Source organism: Chrysochloris asiatica, unplaced genomic scaffold (genome assembly GCF_000296735.1).
Source record: "Chrysochloris asiatica unplaced genomic scaffold, ChrAsi1.0 scaffold00055, whole genome shotgun sequence".
NCBI classification, from domain to species: Eukaryota; Metazoa; Chordata; class Mammalia; order Afrosoricida; family Chrysochloridae; genus Chrysochloris; species Chrysochloris asiatica.
Window position 1 is genome coordinate 18,105,062 of NW_006408573.1, and position 11,793 is coordinate 18,116,854.

Here is an 11,793-nt window from a genome sequence, read left to right on the forward strand (position 1 = left end):
CAGAAATATCACCATAGAAAGCCTGTAAATCTGTCTTCTGCCTATAACTGATTGGAATACCTAAAATGGGGCTACAATGTGTCGAGTGAAGGCGGTTTCCTGAGGAGCCTCTGCATTACATGGGAGTATAGGTGAAAGCCCGAACCACATCCAGACCTTCAGAGACGGGAAATTTTCCACTTGAAAGGACAAGCAGACCAGCCGGGAGCAGCTAGAAAACCAGAAGATACTTCTCGAAAGAAAGACCTACAGGAAAACCACAAAACACTAAGGGCAGTCTGACTGTTACCACAAGAACATGCAGGTTGCTTGCCCAGGAGACATCAAGGCACGTGGTCGGATCCTCTCAGTGCAAATTCTCTTCCAAGACTAAGACACAAGGGAAATACACGCTTTGATTGGCAACCACTCACGTCACTCATAAGGGGAAGTGACCGAAGAACATCAATGAAGTGGCGAGCTAAGCCCTATCTCGTTCAGCAGACTTCTGTGAACCCGGGTGGAGACCTGGTCAGCCAGCAGCGAGGCAAGACCTGGGGACTCATGGGCTCAGAGTCAATGACACAGCCACAGAGGACTAGAGTGGACAGCGGGGCGGCCAGCCGATAAAGAAGAGGGCGGACAGACGCAAGAACATCCACACTTGCAGATCATACCCCTTGACCTGGCTTCAATGACTGGATGCACAGAGCTCAACCCAAAGAAGAAAGACGAGGAAAAAAACATCACTTGATACAATTCGATGAACTTGATCTACACCTATAAATGCAGTAGCTCAAAAGAGGAAACAAATCCCTGTTGCAAGAACTATTCCCACCCCCTCCACACAAAGAGTACACAGGGATGGGCAACTTGGACATTGGTTACCCAAAATGGGGTGAGGGATACAAAGGTAAGAAGTGACTGGCTTACAAGCTTTCAAGAGGGAACCTAGATCCAAAGGGCGTGGAGGAAGGCAGGGTCTCCAGTGAATAGTACCCAGCCTGTCCAGGAAGGGCTGATGAAATGAAATACAGATGGGTCTCTTGTGATGCAATAGTGAATAATTGTTATCAGGACTGGTTGTGAGGGTTGGAAATCTAAAGATGGACATTTTGTAGCAAGGAGGGGAGTAATTAACTTTTCAGTCTAGGAGCGGAGGGCCCTGGGACCATCAATGGAGAAGAGCGGAGAGCGGGACCCTACCCAGAGAAGCAGTGAGGCCTGAGATGGAGGCAGAGAAGATGACGTCAAGAGATGGTGTGGCTGGGGACTCGGGATCTGGAGATGGAAGGGGGCTGAGGACTGTGGCGGGGGGCAGACTTGCAGCGTACACCCTTTGGTTGGGTGAGGATGCATGGATGGGATGGTAACTATGCCAATGAAACGATGTATGATAGAATGAATGTAAAACTAATGTTCTCCCATGTAGACTATCACACAATTCACAGTAAAACATTTATTTAATAAAAAAGAAAAGAAAAGAAAATGCTATACAGGTTCGCTATGAGTCAGAAGTGACTGAAAGGCATTTAACGACAAGAATATCAAACTGAGTTACTTGGGTTAACCTGACAATTTTATTCTAAACAGTAGTATCTTCGGTAAATTCTCTAATAAACTTTTTTTCCCCCAAAGTTTTTACTGTGAACTGAGTGAAAGTTTACAGGGCAGATTATCAGTTTTACATTCAACAAATCATATACTTCACTTCATTACAATGATTATAATCCCCACCATGTATTATCAGTTAATAGTATTTCCTCTCTATTCAAAAAAAAAAAAAAAAGGCTTAAGAAAATCTGCCAGAAGAGTCTGCCTGTGCTAACCAGTGCCTTCCCTGCCACCAGCACTGGGGACGAACACGCACCAGGAAACTGGGGCTTCCTAGACGTGGTGGCTGCTCTGTGCTGGGTACAGGGAAATATCACTCCCTTTGGGGGTGACCCCAACTGTGTCACCATCTTTGGGAGTTCTGCAGGTGCCCTAATGATTTCTGCACTTGTGAGTCTGCTCTCAGGTGGGGACAGGGGCAGTAACTGGAGGCTTCTGTGTCCCCAAAGACCCAGCTCCCCTGTCCTCCTCTGACACTGTGTGTTCTCTGCTGCACCAGGTCCTGTCCCCGCTCACTGCGGGGCTATTCCACAGAGCCATAGCCCAGAGCTTCCTCACTCTTTCATTATCTTCTGCCACATATTGACCCTGGGACTGTGGAAAATTCTCTATTGACAGAGACAATCCTATTAGGATGAATGAAGCATGCACCCTATGGGAGTTCAGAGAGAAAAATGTATGCTATGGTGGATGAGGGCAGTCCCGGAGGGCTCCCTTGAGGAGGCAACCACTACCTATCATCTCCTCCAAGGTGCGGACTTAGGGAGCAACCATCTCTGCCCCAGGAAACATCAATCAACCCTGCTGCTTGAGCAATGCCCTGTTGTTGGTAACTGCTGTTGAGTTGATTCTGACTCAAAGCATCCCTGTATTGGGTTTCCAAGAAGCAGCTGGTGGGTTTCAACCGTGTGGTTCGCAGCCCAGTGCTGATCTTACAATGTCACACCAGGAGTCCAAGCAATGCACTAGACTCCATAATAAGACTTGGAAGAGTGGTCAGGGGAAGACACAAAGGGCCCCCAGCTATAAACTTCATCTGCAAAGGCTGCATATGGGAGATCAGGTGACAGGTCTTAGAAGCAGCAAGCCATCAGGAAGGGAATGGAACAGGCCAAGGGGCAGAGCTGGGAGTGAAGGACTGGAAAGGTAGGAGAATCCTAGGGACTTCACTACCTCTGCCCAGGAAACTGGCTTTGTCCAGAGAGAAGGAAGAGAGGCAGGGTGCCAGTCAGTCTGAGCCACCTTCTCAGAAGCTCACAGGGGCCTTGGAGTGGAAGGAGCATTGGAAGGAGCAATCAGAGTTCAGGCAAGAGAGAGGGGGTGGAGCATGGGCAGGACTGTGCTGTGGGGTGAAGGGGGTGGCAATGAGATGGACTTGGGAGGCTGCTCTGTGTTCTCAGTGCCCTCACCTGGAGAGCAGTAGGCTGGGCATCTTTACCCTCTGTGACTCATGTCTGGTAAAGGTGATTGGGGATATAGAGGCTTCACCATGGGCAAAGTGCCTCTGATCCAGAAACAGCATCAGCCTCCCAGCTTTCCCACCAAGCCCCTCACACTGACCATGGGAAGGTTCCCAACCACAGAGTCTCAGCAGGGCAGTTTCCTTCTCTCCCTACATTGGGAGACTTCAGTCCAGACTGCATGTTCCGCAAGCCTCAGCCACTCCAATTCTGGCGGTAGATTCTCTTCTGATATGTCACCAGGCTACTCCTCATCCCTAAGCCTTTGTACAGTTCCTGCAGCTCTCTGGAGTGCCTTTCCCACTTGTTTATTGACAAGCTCCAGCTCCTTTTCAGGCTCTCCCAAGCATCCCCTCCTCTAGGAAACCTTCCCTCCCTGGGCTGCCTGGTCCTGAGTCTGTGTTTATTATCACACAGCCCACCCTGGGTCAGCATTGTCTGCATCTGTGTCTCTCTTCCACTCCAAGGAACTCTCTGGGGTTGGGAATCAGTGTGATTCGCATTCTATGTTACTCACACCAGGGTTGGGCAGGACCTGTAGTCAGGGTCAGTGAGTGAAAGACAGGGAGAACATGGGAATGGTGGCTGCTGGACTCGAACCCAAGTCCTTCAGATGTCAAAGTCATGCTCAGTCTCTCCAGATGTTGGGTTCTGGACTGAACGATGGACTCTGAAGGCAAAGGGTGCCAAATGTCCTAAGACATCAGAGGAACCCCGCCTAGAAAGTAAAGCTCAATAGGAGAGGAGGCTCCTAGGCCTACGAGTCTCCTCCTTCGTTCTGTTCAGCCTTGGCCCCTACACAAGACAGAGCCGAACCCAGCAGGTCCACACTCCCCAGACATAGTCCTGAGGACCTGGTCTATGTGCTTCCCAGCCCGGTGCTTTAACCTTTGTGACCTGACTGGTCTCCAGCTTCTCCCTCTCCGCAGTGTGAGCTCAGGAGTACCGGTGAGGAGGATGTACTGTTTCCATGGGTGTGGGTTATGGATCCAAGTAAAGTGAAAAGCTTGACAACTTTAATCTCTTCTCTGGTTGTCACCATGTTGCTTATTGGCCCACGTATGAGGATTTTCATTCTTTTTTTAAGTTGAGGTGTAATCCATACTGAAGATGACAGTCCTTGATTTGCAGAGTAAGTGCTTCAAGTTCTTTTCCCTTTCTACAAGCAAGGTTGGGTCATCTGCTTATCCCAAGTTGTTAATGAGTCTTCCTGCAGTCCTGATACCATGTTCTTCTACATATAGTCCAGATTCTCAGAGTATTTGCTCATCAGCCAGATTGAATAAATATGGTGAAAAGTTACAACCATGAGGCACATCGTTCCTGATTTTCCACCACACATTCTCCCCTTGTTCTGTTTGAATGAGTGCCCCTTGGTTTTTGTACAGATTTTGCATGAGCACAAGGAAGTGTTCTGGAATTTCCATTTTTTGCAATGGTATCCATAATTTGCTATGACCCACATAATCAAATGCCTTTGTATAGTCAATAAAACACAGGTAGACATCTCTCTGATATTCTCTGCTTTTTGCCAAGATCCATTTGATTATGACAATGACAACCTTCATTCCATGTCCTCTTCTTTGTCGTTTCAACTGTAGTGTTGTCCTCTTCTACCTCACTACACATTCTGTGCCTATGGCCCCACAAGAATGGGAGCCCTGTGATTTTCTGAAGGACAGGCAGACTGCCTACTGGGCTCCCTGGACATCACTCTGAGTCTCAGAGAAGTCTTGGTAATAGGTCCTTCCCTATCATTTCTCTATTCGGGGAATGATTATGATGATGATAGTTTTCAGAAAAAGTCTTGACTTTACATATCAGATATGGGGTTCTGATATGTGGCAGTAGGTGATTTCTCTCCCCTGTGTCTGTTTTGGCATCTTCTGGTATTTTTAAAGGAATCAAAATCCCATCTGGTCCACCATTGTGCTTTAAGTACATGTAGATATGTCTGCAAGGGAACAGGTGTCCAGAGAAGCTAGATGCAAGGGCATTGCTGAGATCCTGGGAAGAGAAGGAGACTGGTGCTTAGAGATGGCCCACTGTGGGAAGACCTTCACTGGGGCATATCAAAATGATGGAGTCACCCTACTCCATTCCAAAGAGGGCCAGAAGTAGCAACTTTGGGTCTGTCTTCTGGATTGTCAGGCACTATTCCTTTGTCCCTCTTTAGTGGTGTTATTGTTATACAAGCTGCATCTGTTAATGTTGCAAACCCAGCAACGCATTATTATGACGTTACAATGTGTAGTCATTCCTTAGCTCAGACACCATGATTTCTACCCATCCTTGTGCTGTTATTGGCAAATACATTACATTTATGTGGGTCACTTAAAAAGTATTCCAACTGATAACTTCTGGGCAAAATGGCAGAGTAGGCAGATGCACTGAGCAGACATGGGAGACCAGTAAAACAGATACAGATGGTGATCTTGGAACCCTGAGCTTTAAAGGTTAGTACAGAAGCCGAACAAACTCAAAAAGGATAGATTCCCAAAGAAAATTACCAAGACATATCATAATTAAACTTTTTAAAATCAAAGACAAGGAAAATAACCTTAGAGCGGCTCAGGAAAAATGAAATTCACCTACAAAGGAAAATATATCTTTTCTCCACTTTCTCTCCAACTTTTAAAAGTATTCCTTTGTTTCTTTTTCAATTATGGAAACATGTTGTCTAAAATGGGCTATGTTAAGGCTCCAAGAAGACTGAATTAGGCACATTATATTCAACTCCCTTTCCAAACACAGGTGTCAGTAGACTGCAGACATCTGCATTCAGATCTTCGTTTTTATTATTAAATAGCAGTGCAGCAGCATCACTTCCCAGAAACTAAGTAAACCTCTTGCCCACCATGGTGAAACTAAAGGCAGGCCCATGCTTCTCGTATGCATTTTCTGGACTTCAATGGGATGTTTTCCAAATGCTATTGCATGTCCAAGGAATGGAAGTGGAGAGGAAATATATGGTGGACATTTCTCCTGGCTAGCAGCTGAACCAGGTGGCCAATGGCAAGGCAGAGCAGGCAGACTAGACTGAGGGTGAAGGGTGCAGGTGATCAGTAGCATGGGCAGGAGGCTGCCTCCTGTCACCTGCTCCATAACCTGTCCCAACACTGATCTGCCACCTGCAGCGGGCTGGGCAATGCCATCTCATCGCTGCCATCAGAAACGTAGGAGGCCGAGGTCATCTCCACACCTCACGATAAGAGCAGGCAGACTGGCATCCTCATGTTCCTCTTAAATGTTCATTGAGTTTTAGGGGGTAAAAAAAGGAGTGTGAAGGGACAAGATCAGGACTCACAGGGTGGAGAGGGTAAGGTTTCTCAATAAAATTCCCTAAGACACCCATAACTACCCTCGAAGAAGGCGCGGGTGCATTGCTGTGACTTGACAATTTTCCTGGTCTTTTTCTGTGTCCTCTGAGAAAATCTATCAAGGTGACCTCTTTGGGATCCCAGAATACAGTTGCCAAACCTTTTGAGCTAACTTCTATACCTTGAATTTGATTCCATAGACCCCTCAGAAGCCAGCATTTTGACTGGAGTTTATTATTATTATTATTTTGAAGGCACTCTAAGGAGACTAAGACAGACGTACTACTTAGAGAACTTCTCTGCAGCTATACACTTATCACCGAAACATGTTTAAACATCTTTTTTCTGGAATAAACCCATGTTTGTATAGACTAGAACCCTCGTCGCAAAACTTTTGGACTTACTCTCATATTGTTTTGTCTCCAATCAACAAATGAAGAAATTGAGGCCAGAGAAGTTAAGCAACTTTATCCAAAGAGATAGAGAGCAAGGGAAGATTTTCAGGAGAGAAGAGGCATGATCAGATGTGCATTTTAGAAGATGGTTCCAACGGCTGAGTTGTTGTTGCTATTGTTGTTATTGTTAAGTGCAGTTGAGTTGGTTCCAACTCATCGGGATCCTGTAGAGAGTTTCTAAGGAATGGATGGTGGCTTTGAACCACCAACCTTGTGGTTAGCAGTGCAGTGCCTATCCTACAGTACCATACCAGGACTCCAGACAGCTAAGTGGGACTGGGTTTAAAAGATGCAGGAGTGGAGGGTGAAGACTCCCAACAAGACGGGTTGGTACGGTAACACAGCAATGGGCTCAAACAGAACAACAGTTACGAAGACGGTGCAACGCCAGGCAATTTCCTTCTGTTGTGTGGAGGCTCACTATGACCCAAAACTGACAGCACCTAACAAGAACACAAATTTTTCTTTATGACACCCTAACAAGACTAAAACAGATGTATTACTGAGAGAACATGCCTGCAGCCATCCATTACTCACTGTTTTGTTTACAGGATGGGGGTGGGGATGGAACTCATGCATGCATGAACTGGAACCCTAGTAATAAGAGTTTTTGAGTAACTTTCCTATACTATTATGGAAAAGATATGTATTTGGTGGAAAGACAATATATTAAAAGGGAAGTTTAAACATTTGTACAGGCAGAAAACAAACAAACAAACAAAAGATGCAGGACCATAGGCTTGGAGACCAGGAGGAAGGATGAGTGTGGATTCTGAACCAGAGGTAGGAAGGATGCAGAGTGGAGTTTGGCTTCAGAGCAGTGCAGAGGGCCAAATGGCCTGGGGCGCACGGGGCTTGGAGATTGACACAGAGAGAGAGCAGAGCAGACTGGGGAAGCAGACTGGATGAACTGTGTAGGGTAAGACACACCACTCAGATACCCCATATGAAAACTGACTAGGGCAGAGTTGGGACACATGACGTCTAGGGTACTGTCAGGACAGGATGGGAGGCCTATGTGTTGGGGATCCTTGGGCTTCAGTAGCAGAAAGAAGCTAAGAGCTGTCAGCACAGGTATCTGGCCATGGGAGCCATGGGTTCTTCCACCTACCCTCTACTCCAGCCCAGCAGCTAAGGGATCCCCCTTCCCTCTGCCAGTAGATCCCTTCCCACAACCTTAGATCCCCTCTGAGGCACCTGGAGCCCACTGCACAGACCAGAATGTAGAGGCCAGAGTCTAGTTCTCCAATCCAGGACTCCTAACAACCGCCCAGCAGTGTGCCATCTTTGGAGTCCATCAGATCTCCCAGTTATAGCCAGAAAAACACCAAAAATTACCAAAGTAGTCCTCACTTGTGCATCTCACCAAAGCCTCACCTAATCCCCCATCCCTGCAAATTGTATCATCCATCTGGCCTTTCCCAGAACTATACTCTGGTACTTGGAGTCTTCATCATTCCTGACACACTGAAGGCACTTAGCAAAGAGGCTGCAGTACAGAGAATTGCTTGGTATGACCCTTCTATCTATATAGTCTCTTGTAACTTCCGCCAAATGAAGTCATTGTGGCCCACCAAGGGGATTGGATAGTTTGCTAATAATGCAAATAAGGTATAAGAAGCCTTTGTGGGAGTGTTGTTATTGTTGTGAAGTGCTGCTGAGTTGGGATAGGGTCTCCAAGGAGCGGCTGGTAGGTTTGAATTACCCACCTTGCAGTTCAAACTGACCTTACAGCCCAGCACATTATCCCACAGTGCCACACCAGGGCTCCCCTATGTGGGGTGGAACCATGCAAATAAGGTATGGAACCTCAAAGAGAGGACTGGTTGGTTTTGCTATCACACTAAGCTTAAAGTGCACCATCCCGGAGGTGGGAAGGAGACTCTCAGTACCACCAAGGAAGAAGAGGCAGCAGTGGAGCATGTCTATGGATCTATGATCCATGCCCTGAATCTCCTCAATCCAGGAGACTGAGAGCTATGACACCAGAGACGGCGAGAAACAGGAAGTGAACATAGCAGGAGCAGTGGAACTAGGAGATCAGCAGGAGATGATGAGCTCTGAAAATCAGAGTGCCTTTGGGCAGGAGGCTTACTGGCAGAGTAGGGTGCCTTTGAATACTTATTGTCAAAGCGCTTTGAAAGAGCTTTGTAACACTTGCTCCCCAAAACTAGGGGCCAGGCCAAGAGACCTGCACCAGAGAGAGGTAGGTCTGCATACATGACTAACAGAAGGCTGTGCTGATTGAAGAAACTGTATCCTGAGTGTTTCTGATCCTGAATTATAACCTGTTACTTCCCTAATAAACCCCATAATTGTGAGTATTGTGTGAGTTCTGTGTAGCCACTGCAAGGAATTATAAAATCCAGCAGAGTAGAGAGTGTCGTGGGAGAGATGGTTAGTGTCACAGTTAGTGAAAAGGGTTGGAGAGTTGAGGTATGTCTGACCTCCGCCTCATGGGAATCAATCCTGGGCTGCTGCTAATGGCGATTCTCCTCCTCCTGCCTTGTGATGCCTTTATAGTTGGTGTCAGGAGTGGGAGAGGGTAGACCTGAGCACCTCTTCTCTCCACAGGCTGCTGACCCAACAGTACGTGGATCCTGACGGGCCTGATAGGGGCCATGTGGACTTATGTATCCAGGAAGATAATATGTAGAACTTACTTAAAGCCAGCTCCAACCATTTTCTCAGGAGTACACTCCGGAAACTTCTTTTAACTCTGGCCCTCTCCCCTTCTCCCCTTCTGCATAGGTTTCTTACACCTGAACACCCAATAGGATGCTCATAAGGTGAACATTTTGTATTTCAGTTATCTACTGAACACCTACTGTGTGTCGGGCACTCGGGATACTCAGTGAAGAGTTCAGGAAAACATCCTCTCTGTGGTAGAGCTGATGCTCTGGTGGGAAGTTGTTCTTGTTGTTAAGTGCTAACAAGTTGTTTCCGACTCATAGCTACCCTTTAAAGGATTTTCAAGGTGCGGCTGGTAAACTGGAACCTCTGACCTTGAGATTGAAACCAACCTTGCAGTCTAGCGCATTAACCCACCAAATCACACCAGGACTCCTTCTGGTGGGAAGAGAGAGTATAAATGCTATCAAAAACTAAAACAAAATTTAAAATTTTTAAGTAAGTAAAATATTCACCTTCTTACAACATGAAGCAAATGCTTGAGTGCTGGTCTACTAACTAAAAGGTTGGCTGTTCAAACACCCACAGAAGCACCTCAGAAGTAAGCCCTAGTGATCTGCTTCTGAAAATCACAGCTTTGAAAATGCCATGTATCTCAGTTCTACTCTGCACACAGCGACTCAGTGGCAACCAATAACAATTATAACAGAAGATGAGAATCATAATGGGGGAGCAAAAGGCATTTTGAGATCATAGAGGAGGAGGCTCCCTAGCAGAGGAGACATCTGAGTTGAGCTTTGGCCAGGCTTGTGACTTCTATATCCACATTCTCTCCTTTCTATCCATCCTTCTAGGACACTCAAGAGGTCTTCTGAAATGCCACCTAGCCAAGTCACTCACATGCTTAAAATTCTTCATAAATCCCCTCTGCCCTCAGGATAAAGTCCCAGCCCTCAGCCTGGCTTGAAAGGCCCTTCAGAACCTTGCCTGTGTCCTCTCCTCTCCATTCACTACACACACCCAAGTTTTCATTTAATCCTACTCTTGGTGCTTCCTGCAAACATCCTGGTCTTCCAGGTTTAGTGTTCAAACATTAGCACATTCTGTTCTTTCTGCCTGGAAGGTCCTCCCCACATGCTGTTCATTTCTTTTCTTATGTTCCTCAGTATCAAATTGCATCAATTTATTTTGAGTAAAATTTGAAGAACACCACAGATTTAAACACAAGAGTACAGAAGTGCTTGATTCTTTTTAATTCCATAAATATCTAATATCCCAAAGAAACTGGGATGTAAACAAACTGTGCTGCTCAATGAATTATTTCTAATCTGTACAATGCCAGGTGTGGCATTGTAGGATAACCACTGGACTGCTAACCACAATGTTGCCAGTTCAAACCCACCAGCTGCTCCTTGGAAACCCTATACAGAGTTGTTATAAGTTAAAAGTGACTTGACGGCATTTAACAGCAACAACAACAACAAACTAAATGGTATCTATTCTAATATTTGATATTTATGTAAACTATGGTTTCATTCATTACTTTGTCTGTTTTACTAATGTAGCAAAGAGGGAAAAGTTTCAACTGCTGTATTTATTTAAAACAAATCAACAGGTTCAAACACCTGTCTTCAGAAAAAGCCAACAGCATTTCTTAATATACTCAAGTAACATTTGATCTAAGTCCTTAATACTTTCTTGAATAGCCATGCAACTAAACACCCTTAGGAGATGTTATATAAGGAAAAACAACATAGAACAATTTGCACTTTTCACCTTGAGTAACAGAGACAAAGTAAAACCAAACCCAGATCTTTCTGAATGAATGGTTGGCATGTTTAATACACTCATAGCTCCATAAAACTAAAGCCTATAAAATCAAATGCTCATATTGATATATACTTATAATTTTTAATAAAATCTTCCTTACTTCAAAATTTAGGGATGGTCTTTCTCCTGGTCAGTTACTTCAAGGAAAAAATAAGTAAAATAGAAAAGGATGATTCGATTTGCATCTTTCTGTGAAAGAACAGAAGACAAGTATACTTTGAGAGGTTCAGAAAATTCACTGAACAGAATGAATAGCTTGTATACACTATTTGTGCAATTTTTCTTCACTGGAGTATTTAAGTGCAAGAGTTCCTCCAAGACAAAAAGCCAGATTCATTCTTGTCCAAATCCTTTTTTCTCTCCTATTGCAAAAAGCTCTGGTAGCGTAGTGGTTACAAATCGGGCTGCAAACCTAAAGGTCAGCGGTTCGAAACTACCAGCCGCTCCGCGGGAGAAAGATGAGGCTTTCTACTCCCGTAAGGATTTACACCCTCGGAAACCCTG

At 45.4% G+C, this 11,793-nt stretch overlaps 1 protein-coding gene and 2 pseudogenes across 1 annotated transcript in view; 1 reads left to right on the forward strand and 2 right to left on the reverse strand.

The window, feature by feature from the left end:
* LOC102832122 (carboxylesterase 3A-like) overlaps positions 1–2,179 on the forward strand; it is a 4,535-nt gene extending 2,356 nt beyond the window's left edge. The window contains exons 3-4 of the mRNA XM_006863639.1: positions 1,830–1,983; positions 2,093–2,179. Coding sequence (XP_006863701.1) covers positions 1,830–1,983; positions 2,093–2,179 — 241 coding nt within the window. The remainder of the gene's footprint in view (positions 1–1,829; positions 1,984–2,092) is intronic.
* A 3,514-nt stretch (positions 2,180–5,693) lies between these two features.
* On the reverse strand, positions 5,694–6,289 carry LOC102832508 (annotated as a pseudogene).
* Positions 6,290–8,785: 2,496 nt separating this feature from the next.
* The window catches only part of LOC102832886, an 8,084-nt pseudogene continuing 5,076 nt past the window's right edge, over positions 8,786–11,793 (reverse strand).